At 40.2% G+C, this 14,991-nt stretch overlaps 1 protein-coding gene across 1 annotated transcript in view; it reads left to right on the top strand.

Annotated features, from left to right (window-relative positions):
* The window catches only part of SYNE1 (spectrin repeat containing nuclear envelope protein 1), a 391,665-nt gene that overhangs the window by 238,405 nt on the left and 138,269 nt on the right, over positions 1-14,991 (top strand). Inside the window, exons 93-95 of the mRNA XM_021716025.1 lie at positions 6,238-6,369; positions 7,890-7,999; positions 11,258-11,414. Of these exons, the coding sequence (XP_021571700.1) occupies positions 6,238-6,369; positions 7,890-7,999; positions 11,258-11,414 (399 nt within the window). The remainder of the gene's footprint in view (positions 1-6,237; positions 6,370-7,889; positions 8,000-11,257; positions 11,415-14,991) is intronic.

Below are 14,991 nucleotides of genomic sequence, written 5' to 3'. Positions count from 1 at the left end.
GATGTTGAACTCCTTCTTAGATAAGTAAATGCAAATATAAACAAAACACAACTTTTCACTTTAAATTTAAATTTACTTGAAAATGTGCATGCAATCTGACTTTATAATTGCTAAAAGAAGAAAAGCATATTAAAATTGAACAAATTGTGATGATTTTTCTGTCATCAAAGTACACAACAATTCAATTAGTTTCATAAACAGGTATTATCAGTCTAACACATAACGCATTTTTCTTTCTTCATTGGTGATCTGTGAATAAACTCTATTGTTAAGGAAAGTAAATAAATGGGAAAGCCTTCAAAGTTTCACATGTAGAATAGTAATCATTTTAAAGCGTGTGTATTTCACCCTTACTCCGCCCTACCCCTGTAGGCAGGTAGGAGAGAAGAGGTAGCCGGATACTCCCATATACACGAAGGGATTAAACAAGGCAGGGACCGTACATTCCAAGGCCTTAGTGTCTGAGGTGGACTTACCAAGGAGCGAAGCAGGCCCAATCAAGCCCTCAGCAGCTAGGCTCCTGGGAAGTAGCTGTTACTCGGCCCCAGCTATTGTCAAACAAGAACTTGTAGTCAACCTTGTTAGATCTTCCAGTCTCTTAAGAGATAGAAAATTTTTATTTATTTTTAACATCTTCCTCCTCCCTATTTTTTTTTTTTGTCTGAGTCTCATTTTGTTGCCCAGGCTGGAGAGCAGTGACAGAATCACAACTCACAGCAGTGTTGACCCCCTTGGCTCAGATGATCCTTCTGCCTCAGCCTCCCAAGTAGCTGGGATTACATGTGCACGCCACCACACTTGACTAGTTTTGTTTGTTTTAAGAGATGAGGTCTTTCTGTGTTGCCTGGGCTAGTCTTGAACTCCTGGGCTCAAGCAGTCCTCCTGCCTCAGCCTCCCAAAGTGCTGGATAACAGGTGTGAGCCACCATGCCCAACCAAAATCAACCAATTTTTAAATGTTCACATTCAATTCTGTTGTGTGCCAAATAAAGTATCGATGGGCCAGGCTTGAGGTCTCCTTATCTTGGTGACCTGGGGCAAACTCCTTGAATTTCCCTCAATTTTCTTTTTTTTTTTAACTTTTAATTTTTTTATTTTAAAGATGTGGTGTACAATTCAGGCTTAGGTATACAAATGTTCATCATGCAGATACCCTTGTTGATGAGATGTGCCCCCCCAGGCAGATTCCCACCACTGCCAATCCCGCCTCCCCGCCCCCTACAACCCATACCCCTGCAGTTTCCTGCTATCCTTCAACTTTCCTACAGATCAACTTCCTCATTTGCAAAATGCAGTTAATAATAATGATATTTGGCTTTTAAAAAGTAGCCTGAGGATCTTCATCCAAAGTAATGCTTACAGTAAATGCCCAAGTTACAACAATTATTATAATGAATAACAATAACCAACTGTTTACAAGTCACATTTTTGAGACTTATCGGGGCTGGGCTAAGCATGCGCACAGCCCTGAGGTGCCCACATCCAGCATGTCCCGCCCTAGAGACACAGGAGTTATTTAAATTGAGCAGAGTCCTGACTTTGTCAAGTGCAAGCTTTCCTGAAGACGCTGTTGTGTGAAGTATTCCACTGCATTGAAAGTAGTTACTATTTTCATTTTATTATTACTATGTATTTATTATGTTAAAATTATTTATGTATTTTATTTATTTTTAGAGGCAGAGTCTTGGCTGTGTCACTCAGGTTGGAGTGTAATGGCACAATCATAGCTTACTGCAGGCTTGAACTCCTGGGCTCAAGCAATTATCCCACCTCAGCCTACTGAGTAGCTGGGACTACAAATGTGCACCACCATGCCCAACTAGCTTTAATATATTTTTCAGAGATGGGAGAGCTCTCATGTTGCCCAGGCTGGTCTCAAATGCTTGATCTGGAGAGATCCTCTTCCCTCAGCCTCTTAAAGTGCTTGGATTACAGGTGTGAGCTACCATGCCTGGACTGGTTATTGTTTATTTTTAAAATATCTATAAATTTTATCATTCTTCATCTAATGAAGTTCCTAGCGTATACAATATCAATAGATTTTTTTTAAATTAAAACTTTCTGAGGAAATTATTTTTCTATCTGTGGGAATAAAAATATCTCTCTTTACATTATTATTTCTATGTAAAGGATCATTTCCCTTTATGCAGAAAACTAAAAATAATTTGAAATTGGTCTGAAAATAGCTAGAGTTAATTGGGGGAAAGAATCTTCCATTAAGTGTAGATATCAGGAATGGTGTGCTTTTTAATTAGGGCTTGGCTGATTCAGGAGGCTGGAGTACCTTTTTCAGTCTATGTGGCTATAAGCACACAATCTCTTAGTGCTACTATATCTGTAAAATGGTATTGCCTCTTATTTGCATTCTTTTTAACTAACTGGACTTGTATAGCCATCAGTGAATAACCCTTCTTCTTTGTTTCCCCCCAAATAGACTGCTTCTCTTTATGAAGAGATACAAACTTGAAGTTTGTGTAATAATAGTTTTTGAGTTACATGATATCTTTCTTCCTCAGAAGCTTAGGTCCTAGTTACACATTATCAGCCATTGAAGAAGCAGAGTGAAGTCTGTCCCATAAAAATAATCAGATGTTGTATAAAGAAAAGTTTTATTTCATGTTTAGCATTTCCCAGTCCTCATCCATCTTCCAAGGAATGTTCCTGGCAATAGTGGTTAGTTCTAGTATTTCTAAAACAAACAGCTTATGTAGCCCCACCCAGTGGGGGTACTCTGGTGACAGAAGCTGCCTTACCTTTCATTCCCTGGATATGAGAGAAAACTGCGTTATCACACCTCAGAGAAGGTAATTGCCATAATTATATTCCTTCAGGCAGTGCCTTCTCATCCCGAGGGGAAAGAGAATGAAATCTGAACTGGATTCTCAATCATGTCTTACTTCCTGTGGTCCAAATCTTATGTTTCAAAATTACTAAGTCAGTCCAAGAAAAATTCCCTAACTGAAAATCTGAACCCAACCACATAGAATCTGAATATACGTCTGTGCATGCAAAAGTGAGGAAGTTGTTCTTCAGATCTGACATTTCAATTGTCATTTTTCCAAGCACAAATTTGATGTGAGGAATTTAAAAGAGATGCTGCCAATCAGACATGGAAGAGTGAGTTGGTGCCCGGTGGGGTGAGACGTTTCCAAGAGAGTCTTCAGCCTGGACTCTGAAAAACAAATCTTTGCTGAAGAGAAAAGCAGAGAGGAAGTGGCCTGGATCCCACAAAAGAGAGTCAGCAGGTCATGGCCAGGGTCACTATTTTGTCAGCTGGAACAGCTCAGATTGTGGACAACTTTCAGTCTCATACATTGACCTCTTGAGGTCATTCTCTGCAAATCCCTTTTGACCTGCTATTTCATCCTTGCCTGGAAGAACCAGGATCTTTTAGAGCTTATTCTTGGAAGATGGTAGATTCTTAGATGAGAAAGAATCTGTTTCATGTAGATTATCCTGGGCTCCAGTCCTGAAGGAATGCCCATCTGTCTAAAGTCCCACCTTCAGGAAAATCCCTGCTTATCTTGGAGAGACATTCTTGAGAGGGTGGTGAACTTAGTGAACTGGGCATCACTAGTCACCCATTCTGAAGGTCTCCCAAAATACAAATAGCATACTTAGACCAGTGCACTCCCGTTGTTCTACCTAAACCACATCTTCTGACTGAGAAGCTGGATCTTTTTTTAAAAAAGGAAGTATTTGTGAGCTAAGGTAACCTCAGAGTCTGGGAAAGGGGCATATGTAATATTACCCACAAGTGTTATGGCTTGCTTCTGTTCATATAGCTTCAAGCACCCATACCAATGTTGCAAAAACAAAGGTACAGCTCATTATCTCAGTCATTCTACAATTTAATCATGAGATTCTCATGAGAAAAACAGAAGGATAAATAGACCCCATCTGTTTCTCTAAAATGGTGAGTGTAAAATTCTGAAAATGAGGAGAGAAGGGTCTCTGTGGGCAGTTAGGCTGGATGAGTTGGAATGGCTGAATCCCGTTCCATGGTGAGACTTGGCAAAAAGAAGCAAGGGGCAGGGGAAATGAATGGCTGGATGACAAAACTCCCCTGTGGAGGCAACCTGTGAAAGGTCCCTCCTCCTCCTCCCGCCCCCACATCCTCCCTCCTCCCGCAACTCTAGCCAAACTGGCCTCTTCCCTGCCACTGTTGTTTCTGAAATGCCCAATTTTTCTTTCACTTTAGGGTCTTTGCACCAGCTTTCCAGCTCTGGTTTGGTCTTTGCACCAGCTTTCCATGCACCTGGTTTGCGCATTATCTGACTCCCCACCTTGTCTGGCTTTGCAGACTACTCCCAGCTTCTAGAAACAGTGTCTGACACTTAGTGGGTACTTAATGAGTATTTAGTGAATGAGTTATATTGATCCTGTATTTTGTCCTTTAACACAGGAATGTATGTGAGTAGAAAGGTGCACATTCAAAACTAATCCCATTTGATATGCAGTGTTTTAGGGCCTTTCACATTCTATTACAATAATCAGGCAGAAAGGATCCACTCTTGGCCTAGGTGATGAGTCATTATCTTTCTCTATGGTCAGACTTAATCAAAATCAGCCTCACAGTGGGCCAACTTCTGGTGATGGTGGTAGAGATCCCACCTTTATTTATTAATCATTGACCTCTAAAGGCTCCGCTAAGCATTCAGATTTATAAAATGATAGTCACATATGGCCACAGTTAAATGATTTTTTTTGAGTCAAGGTCTCTGGCGCCCAGGTTGGAATGCAGTGGCATAATCATAGCTCACTGCAGCCTCAACCTCCCAGACTCAGGTGGTCCTTCTACCTCAGCTTCCTGGATAGCTGGGACTATAGATGTATGCCACAATGCCTAGTTAATTTTATTTTCTTTTTCATAGAGATGAGGTCTCACTGTGTTGCCTAGGCTGGTCTCAAGCTCATGAGCTCAAGCAGTCCTCCTTCCTTGGCCTCCTAAAGTGCTGGGCTTGCAGGCATGAGCCACTGCACCTGGCCAAATTTTTTTTAATTTACTGGTGTATAGAGGTTGCTGATTTCAATGGTCTTGAAAGAAAGATGCTTAAAGGTTTCTCTTACTTGAGTAGAGTCTATGTATTTTGTAGAGCAGTCTACAAACGTAGCTATCTGGCAGACACTCAAAAATAGAATATTCTAGGAATAATTCAAATCTAGGGCCCTCGTGGGGTGGACATTGAAGGTTCATAAAGACTGGTATCTGCACAAGGCTTCCTGCCTTGTTAAGTGCCTTGGGATTTGAGTTACCTGCATTTGACTTTATCCTGCAGTCCTGTGTAAAATCCTGCAGTCCTGTGTAACAGAGTTCTGGAACCTGGACTGTGAACAGTGAGCAGAGGATGCTCAGCTGCCTTGAGAAGTCCTTGCTTGGTCCACTAACCTCTATACTCCAGTAAATTTTCTTTCATCATCCAATGTAATACTATAAGAAAATGATTGATGGTACTGGGAAACTATGGGGGGGATGGGATTAACAGTAGCAAATATCTGTCTGGGGATGAGAAAACACCTCTTATCAACAGGGTGCCTGAATGAAACGTAACTGTACACCTAACCCTTAACTGTACCCCACAAAACCATAATAAAAAATATTGATTAATAAAAAAAAAATTTTCTTTCATATGAACTGAATATCAAATTTAAGCTCTTACTGAATTCTAGAAAGTGTGACGTCTTACAGAACCATGGACTTACTACTTCTCAAAGATAGTGAAACCTCTTTTTTAAGTAACATTTTAGAAAACTCTTTAGGAAGCAAGTATTTGTCTCTTGCATTCATTGTATGGGCCTAGATAGCATAAGTGACATAGGGCAGGGTGGGGCTCTCACAGAAGAGACACAGTAAATGCTGATGGGTCACGGTCATTTGAGAAATGTTTTAACTTTGTGTGACTTAAAAAACAGATTCATAAAGGAATCTAGAGTTATATTTTTGCGGAAAAAAAATCTGGAATAATATCTGGTAACCGCATCGGTCAGCTAAAAGTCTGACCTCTAAATAAATGGGTTTTCCCCTCAAATATTTCTAGGCATGATCATCTGTTTATTGCTCCTGCAAATGCCAGATGGGTTTTGTGTTACTGTTTTCTTTTTTTAAATGTGGTTTCACATCCAAATGGAGCCGCTTTAGTATCATTATACAGATTACACCAAAGTAGGCTTCTCTCCCTGTTGGTTAGAATTTTCCTGTGGGTAACATGACCCTTGATTTCTGCCTTATTAAAACCAGGGAACAGCACAAGAGAAGGAGGAGAGCGATGTTGACTTGACAGCCACTCAGAGCCCCGGTGTCCAGGAATGGCTGACCCAAGCCCGCACCACGCGGACCCACCAGCAGCAGAGCAATCTCCAGAAACAAAAAGTAAAGTGTTTCCCACCTCTCTCTAGCCTGTAGTCCTGCCAAGGGAAGGACTTGAGAGAAATGTTGCAGAAGGACAAGTTGCTTCTGTACCAAAGACACAGGGTCCCTCTATCTTCTCCTCGAAGGAAGCAACATGTGGATAACCAGTTTAGTGTATTGACTTGTAGCGTCTGGAATGACTGGTCATTTGAAGGTTCAGTCCTTAAGAAAAGTTTGTGGTTAGGTTTACAAATAGTGTAACACAACTGTAGTCTGCCTTATCAGGGATACTTACTCAGGTTTGCTTTCATTTAAATCTATTTATTATATTAAAAATCTCAGGAAGGTCTTTGAGAAATTACATGGGTTTTTTGTGTGTTTTTTAAGAAATGTAATTTGTTTTTTACTTTCAACTAGATACCATCACAAAATAGGATTGCAAATTATTGCCCAGTGAAACAAATGAGCCTTGATGCTTAAGAATGATTTCTTATTGATACCTTCACTATATATAAAGGGCATATTAAAATATTTTATTTTCTCAAAGAGCAAGAACATTTACTAGAAGGGACTCCCCCCAAAAACTCCAGAATGTATTTATAAAAAATTGTGTATTTATTCTTACAAATTTAAACTTTAGTTACCTTCAAAATACTCTCCATTTGATGCAATGTATCTATCAAGATGCTTTTTCCACTGGTCAAAACAATATTTGAACTCATCCATTTTGATGCCTTTCAGTGCTTCTGCCATTTTTTTCTGTTTTACCTCTTCCACACTGGCAAAACATTTCCCCTTGAGGACTTTTTTCATATGGGAAACAACAAAACATCAGGGCGAGATGGGATGAATAGAGAGGGTAGAGAGTGGGGGGTCATGCTGTTTTTGGTCAAAAACTGCTGAACACTCAGCATGGTGTGGGCAGGTGCGTTGTCATGGTAGAAGAACCAGTCATCTGTTTGTCAAAACTCAGGATGTTTCTTCCACAAATTGTGAGGCAACCTTCTCAAAACTTCCAGATACAAACTTGGGTTGACTGTTTGATCCAGAGGAACAAATTCCGAGTGTACTACAAGGGTCCTGCCCTCCCAAAGATAATTCCAATTTTTTGAAGTCCCCCCTCATATTAAAGATAATGAAGAAGTAAACCAAATCAACTGATAATCCAATTTATTAAGTATGTAAGTGACATGACAACTTTAAAAAGTTGCTACTCTCAAGGATCTATTTGGCTTGCATAGTATTGATTTTTAAAAGGGAGAATTTATTTTGTACCACTTGAGGGCACCATTGCCCTGCAAAATTTGTTTTCCCCCATTGGTTTTTCCCAGATTTTTCAGAAATCTCCTTTATCAAAGCAAAAGAAAGCTAGACAGTATTTTGGAGACATGTTTATTTACTTAAACCACACCTATTATTCAATGGGCAAACTTAAAAGCTTGCAACTAAAGTTCTCTGAGAATTGTATAGATAGAACCGTGTTTATAGACAATAATCATACAGTAACAAAGATGTTTACATTTGTCCTTTGCCTTGACCAGGAGTTAGAGCAAGAATTAGCAGAGCAAAAGAGCCTCCTTCGCTCAGTTGCCAGTCGTGGAGAAGAGATTCTAACCCAGCATTCGACGGCAGAGACTTCTGGTGGCCTTGGGTATGTTTCCAAACCCTTTCATTTTCTCTTCACTGGGTTTCCCTGACATTTGAAGGCATGTAAACGTCTCACTCAATTTTTTCCCCTTAGTATGTGGAGTAAGAGCTAAGGACTTAATATTTGTAGGTTTTTTTTTTTTGAATCTGTATCTTACTCTGTCTCCCAGGCTGGAGTACAGTAGCATGATCGTGGCTCACTGCAGCTTCAATCTCCTGGGCTCAGGTAATCCTTTTGCCTCAGTCTCTCAAGTAGTTGGGACAGCAGGCATGCACCACTGTGCCTGACTAATTTTTTTTAACCTTTTTTTGTTTGTTTAGAAAGGCAAGGTCTCACTATGTTGCCCAGGTTGGTCTTGAACTCCTGTGCTCAAACAATCCTCCCGCCTTGGCCTCCTAAAAAGTTGGGATTTCAGGCATAAGCCATTGTGGCTAGCCTAAAAAATTTTAAATGAAACCTTTGTGTTCATGTACTGCTAACGGTTATAATTTGGTAGTATCCTTTGACAAATAGGTTTGACTGCGTTCCCCATTTCTGAACATTTTTTCAGGAGAAATAAAAGTGTAAATATGTATTATGCAGATGATTTTTGAAATATTACTTATAAGACCAAATAGTGAAAATGACAGAAATGCTTATTAGTATTTTTAAAAACTGAAGAAGAAAATTTGTGATATATAATCCTAAAAAAAATGATATAGCAGGATCAGAAAATGTATAAGTAAAAATGTGATATAAAACTGAAAGTATAGTATATGTGTGCATAAGCACTAAAATAGAAAGTAGGTAAATAAAACTGACTTTGGAGAAGGCAGATGTAGGAATTTAGAATACATTTTTTTAACAATTTAATGCTGACAGCAATGTTGATTACATACAGTGTGTGCATGTATTTGTATATATATGTATATATATAAAACTTTTATATATAAAATTACATATATAATCTTATTCTTATATTCATATATATATATATATGTAAGATTGATAGGAAAAAACCTTATATTGAGCCCTTAACTTATTCAATTATTTTCTAAGACTATAAATGTGAATTGGTTTGTGTAAGCAAACCCTGTGGGAAGGGTATGACCTACTTTATATATTCCCTAATTTACTATATACGCAATAAGTACCTATGTAGCATTCAGAGGGTTGATGGAGGGCACCTTCTAAGATAACTAAGGAAAGTCAACTGGAAATTCATTGATGTAAATATCAAAAGAAAGAAGAATAATTTCCATGGGTAACAAAAGGCTGCATTCTAACTTTTAAATGATTTGCTTCTGGCATTTTGCATGTGTCAATGATTAAATGTAAAAATATAAATTTTAAATATTCCCCTGAATTTGTAATAAATTTTTATGCAAACACAAATGATTTAAAAGTGAGACACTATAATCTATTACCACAAAAGAAAACACAATAACAAAGTTTAATTTTATCGGAACTTTAAAACTTATTTTTAAATTTAAATTGGTTTCTTTAAAATTGTAAAAATTCAGATATTTATATGACAGACATTCAATTAGAGATATCACTTATGTTTTGGCAGTTTTTCATCCAAGATTTTTTTTTTTTTTTGGATCCATGCATGTTGATACATATAGATCTAGTTCTTCATTTTAAGTGCTTAGTAGCATTTTATCTTGTGAACATAACAACTCATTTACCCATTTTCTTACACACTGTTGACCCTCCCTCTTTTTTAGTGTTGTTTAAATTACCTTTCTTGCCTGTCTCTAACAGATGGAAGGGATTCTCTGAGTGACATCCTAGAAATTAGAATCTCTGCATCATCGACTTATAGAAATGTTAAGGCTTAGTTCACAAAGCTTACCTAAAGACACTATTGTATTTAATACTAATTCTAAGAAGAGTTGGCTTTGGAGAACCGTACAATATTTTCCTCCCAACAAACTTGCTACTTTTTTTCCACTTGAGGAAAAGGCCTTGTGCCAAAATATTGATTAATCTCTGGCATACCCTTCAGATGACATGTTTTTAGCTAAGACTTCAAAGCTCCCAACAAATTAAGATCCACTGGAATTTGGGCTCCATAGATTGTTACTGTTTCCATGAACATTATATTTGCCCTCATTTATTGAGTGGCTGTTATTTGCCAGACTAGGGTTATAGGCATTATAGGCTTATAGGGTTATAGGCATCAGTTCTCATAATTATGCTAGAGTGATACTACCTTTTTGGGGGGGGGTGGGGGTTGGAATCTCACTCTGTCACCCAGGTGGGAATGCAGTGGCACGCTCATGGCCACTGCAGCTACCTTCATTTTAAAGATTAGAAAATTGAGGCACAGAGAAGTGAAACAAATTACTCTGTGTCACAAATGGAGAGTGCTGGAACAAGGATTCTCATCCAGATCTGTCTCACCCTAAAAGCCATGCCCCTTCTCAGGTGTCACACTGCTGCCTGTCTCTAGGGATGGTGCTACAGTGCCGTCCACCCTTGTAGTGTGCTACCCTTCCATGTCCTGAACTATCATTCCTTGTCCTGTACTGCAGGGGTCCCTAACCCCCGGGCCGCGGACTGGTACTGGTCCGTGGCCTGTTAGGAACCAGGCCGCACACAGCAGGAGGTGAGTGACGTGAGCGGAGCTGAGCTCCATCTCCTGTCAGATTAGCAGGCATTAGATTCTCATAGGAACGTGAACCCTGGTGTGAACTGATCATGCAAGGGATCTAGGTTGCGCACTCCTTATGAGAATCTAATGCCTGTTGATCTCCCTCTTCCCCTTCTTCCTCTCCCTCCCATCCTGTACTTGGAAAAATTGTTTTCCATGAAACCAGTCCCTGATGCCAAAAAGGTTGGGGACCATTGCTTTACTGCCCTCCCTAGTCCTGAATTCCCCTCCTGTGTCCTGTATTTTCTCTGCTTTCAACATAAAAGTTCTCAGTAGACTAACATTTGAAAGGTTTTGAACTAATTTGTAGGCTATTTGTCAAAAAATGTTAATTTGTATTTTTCTATGCTTTTTGATTCTGTTACAATTATTTTTATTTAATACTAAGCTGTTATGTGTATTTTTTAATGTTCTCTCTGTTCATGGTTCAGTGATAATATGAGTAAAATATAGTTGCTTTATGGTTAGTATTGAAATTTGTGGTTTAGTGTATATTTTTCAAATGTAAACCAGTGACTAATCTTATTCTAATTTTAGAGGCCAAGTCTAGTACACACAATATGTTACATATCTCACTGCTTTTTGTACATATTGTAAACTTAGATTATTTATTCTTCTAATAGCGAAAAACCTGATGTGTTATCCCAGGAGTTGGGGATGGAAGGGGAGAAATCATCCGCGGAAGACCAGATGAGGATGAAATGGGAAAGCCTACATCAAGAATTTAGTACCAAGCAGAAACTACTGCAGAATGTTCTGGAACAGGAACAAGAGCAAGTGGTATTAAACATTTTGCTTTTACAGATCAACTAATATAAAAGATGTACAGTTTCTGCTGAGGGAATATAACTGTGAAGTAATGTGCATTTTATCCATTCCAAACTAAAACATAGAACAAATTTTTCATTTTACATTTTTCTTAGGAAATCTGTCACATCTCCCTTTAAAAATTATATATTTAAATGTGAAATGTATCTAATTTTTGTTGTTGTTGTTGTTGGAGTCTCACTCTGTTGCCCAGGCTGGAGTGCATTGGCATGCTCATGGCCACCGTAGCCTCGACCTGCTGGGTTCAGGTGATCCTTCTACCTCAGCCTTCTAAGTAGCTGGACCCACAGTCATGTGCCACCACACCCATCTAATTTCATGATTATTGTAGAGATGAGGTCTCACCAAGTCACCCAGGCTGGTCTCAAACCCGTGACTCAGGCAGACCTCTCACCTGAGCCTCCCAAAGTGCTGGAATTATAAGTGTGAGCCACTACACCTGACCAAAATGTTTCTGATTTATAGATAATATTTTTCCTGAAAGATGATTTATTCTGATTCCTCATTAGCATAAACGATTACATTTTAGGTGCCCTTTTATTGGCAATGTTGAAAAAAGTGGGAATGCAAATTAAGGATACACATCTAGGACAAAGGGAATTCTACAAATCTGGAACTCACTTGTCAGGGCATCTTATTTTCCATTGCTACTTCCAGTATTTAATCATTTCAGGATATTTTAATGAGAAACATATTGGAATCTCAGTGGGTCTAAAGGCAAGGGAAGCCAGTGGTCAGCTGGAATGGTTACGACCCATCTGTAAGCTGGTTCCTGGGATGGACACTGTGTGTTGTTGGCCATGGTTCCACCAGGCATGCCAAGTCCAGGGGAATTGAATATAGCACCAGATGATTCCAGGCACTTGCTGTTAGTTCACTCTAAGCAGAAGCCAGGGAATAGCTGGAAGTCAGACGAATTAGAAAGTTAGAGGGCTAGTGAGGGAGCCAGGAACCCAGGCAAGCCTGGGATACCTACCACGACTGTGGCCCGGAGAAATTCTGAAGATAGAAGACTCGTCCCTTGTTCTGGGTCAGCGATGCCCATCTAGGCTCATTCCAGGTCAGTGGTATTAGCAAGGTAAATTAAGGACCTTTACGGTCGGTCTAAGGAAGCTGCCATTTTCTCTGCTCTGGCCAGGACTAGTTTAGGGGCTGGGAGAGGCTAAAGCAAAGGGTGTCAACAACTGCAGTAAATCTGAGAAAGGGAAGGCTGGAGTGGACAAAGCAGGCTTATAAAGCAGACAAAACCAGCCAGGATTAACTGGAAGGAGATGGTCTGAGGGTCATAATATGTCTCCTTATGTGCAGGAGCCAGGCTAAGTCCAAAGCCATGCTTTCTACACCCCTTTTACAGAACCATGTAGTTTTGTGAACTTTCTGCCCCCTCGCTTTCCTTCTCTGGCCCGGAGCCTTCTTGGCCACCATCTGCAGGAAGAGTCACCAGCTCTGGCCTGGGGGATTTAAAACACTCCATTCCTGGAGGCTTTTGTTCCCAAATCATCCTTCTCCCTGGCAAATGGAGCCCTATACGTTTTTCATGGACCTCCTGCCACAAATTAACCCTTCCTCAAACCTCCGATAAAATGTCCTCCAGGATCGTGGTGTAAGTTCTTGATCCCTGATGTAGGTGTCTTGGCCCTGACTGCCATCTCTCCTTCATGTGATATAATGTCCCCATTCCTTTGACTACAAGGGGTATGTCCAGCCCTGAAGCAGGGGCTGCAGTTCTTTCCTGACTATCCTAAGTCAGTGAAATCCAAGCCATTTCTGGATGTCATACTTACATATTATTCCCCACTCACTAGACACTTAACCCTAAGATTTCACCTATTGTCCCTTCAGCATAAAGCACCTGCCTGATTCGTCCAGCATCTGCAGACCTCTTGGATGTCTCATCTGTTACCTGCTCTGATCTTGGAGAGCTACTTTTTTCCATCAGTCAGGGCCAGTACCCCAACATCCTCCATGCTGGGTTTATTGGGCAAATCTTGTCCTGCTGCCCAACATTCTCCATGCTGGGCTTACTGGACAAACCTTGTCCCACCTGATACCTGAACTGATAAAGTTTAGGTTCCTGGCTGGTCATGGTGGCTATGACTGTAATCCTAGTACTTTAAGAGGCCAAGGTAGGAGGATTGTTTGAGCCCAGGAGTTTGAGACTAGCCTAGGCAACATAGTGAGACCTTGTCTCTACCAAAAATCAAAAAATTAGCTGGGTGTGGTGATTCATGCCTGTAGTCTCAGCTACTCAGGAGGCTGAGGCAGAAGGATCGCCTGAGCCCAGGAAGTGGAGGCTGAAGTGTGCTATGATTGTGCCACTGCACTCCAACCTGGGCAATAGAATAAGACTGTGATTCAAAAAATTAAAAAAAAAAACCTTTAGGTTCCTGTTTATATCTCACTTGCCCCCTGGATTAGAAATGAAAAGCATTGAATGTTCATGTTTTCTTTTTCATGAAATTTTTGGGTTTGAGCGATTTATTTCAGCAAACACTGGCCATTTGTACAAAGTGCCTCAGGTTGGTTTCTTCTCTGAGGTGTGAAAAGGTGAGGGAAAAGGTAGGACCAAGGCAGTTTAGCTGTTAAGAGTTACCAAGAAGGGAGTGATCTTTTAAGTTCTAGGTGTTAACAGGTCTAAATAACACTGTGATAAGACTTGGTAAGGTCAGAAAACTTCTCGGGATCTGGTGAAGAGGTGGATCTGGAATTGGGATAAAAACTCACCAGATTCCTAAATTCCTCCTTTCATACTACCTTAACGGCAATTTTGTGCACTTGATATGATATACTTGCTACTTTCAAGTTTAAAAACGGGCATATTTTGGTCTAAAGTTCACAGGCTGAAAGGAGGGTAATTTTTTTCCCTCTACTCTTTTGAGTCGGAATCTCACTCTGTCACCCAAACTGAACTGCTGTAGCATAATCCTGACCTCAACTCCCTGTGATTAGGCGATTCTTCTACCTCAGCCTCCTGAGTAACTGGGACTACAGGCATGGGCCAACATACCCAGCTATTTTTTGTTATTGTGTTGTTGTTGTTGTTGTTGTTGTTGTTGAGATGAGGTCTGGTTATGTTGCCCAGACTGGTTTCAAACTCTTGGGTTCAAGCAGTCCTCCTACTTTAGTCTTCCAAAGTGCTGGGATTGCAAGTATGAGCCACTGTGCTTGGCCTTGACTTTATTTTTTGTTGTTATTTTATATTGTTTTTACTTTCATTAAAAAAAAATTTTTTTTTTTTTTGAGTTGGAGTCTCACTCTGTCGCCCAGACTGGAGTGCAGTGGCCGCTATCGGCCACTGCAGCCTCGAACTGCTGGGCTCTGGTGATCCTTCCACCTCAGCCTTCCAAGTAGTCAGAATTACAGGCATGCACTACATGCCTGGTTGATTTTTTTATTTATTGTAGAGATGAGGTCTTGCTGCCCAGGCAGGTCTCGAACCCGCGGGCTTAGGCAATCCACTCACCTCAGCCTCCCAAAGGCGCAGGATTACAGGCTGAGCCACCGAGCCCGGCTAAAAATTTTTTTTTTT

Source organism: Carlito syrichta, unplaced genomic scaffold (assembly GCF_000164805.1).
Source record: "Carlito syrichta isolate Samal-C Ts95f unplaced genomic scaffold, Tarsius_syrichta-2.0.1 Scaffold308114, whole genome shotgun sequence".
Lineage (NCBI taxonomy): Eukaryota > Metazoa > Chordata > Mammalia > Primates > Tarsiidae > Carlito > Carlito syrichta.
The sequence above is the reverse complement of the archived record's forward strand: the minus strand, read 5'-3'. Positions and strand labels throughout refer to the sequence as shown.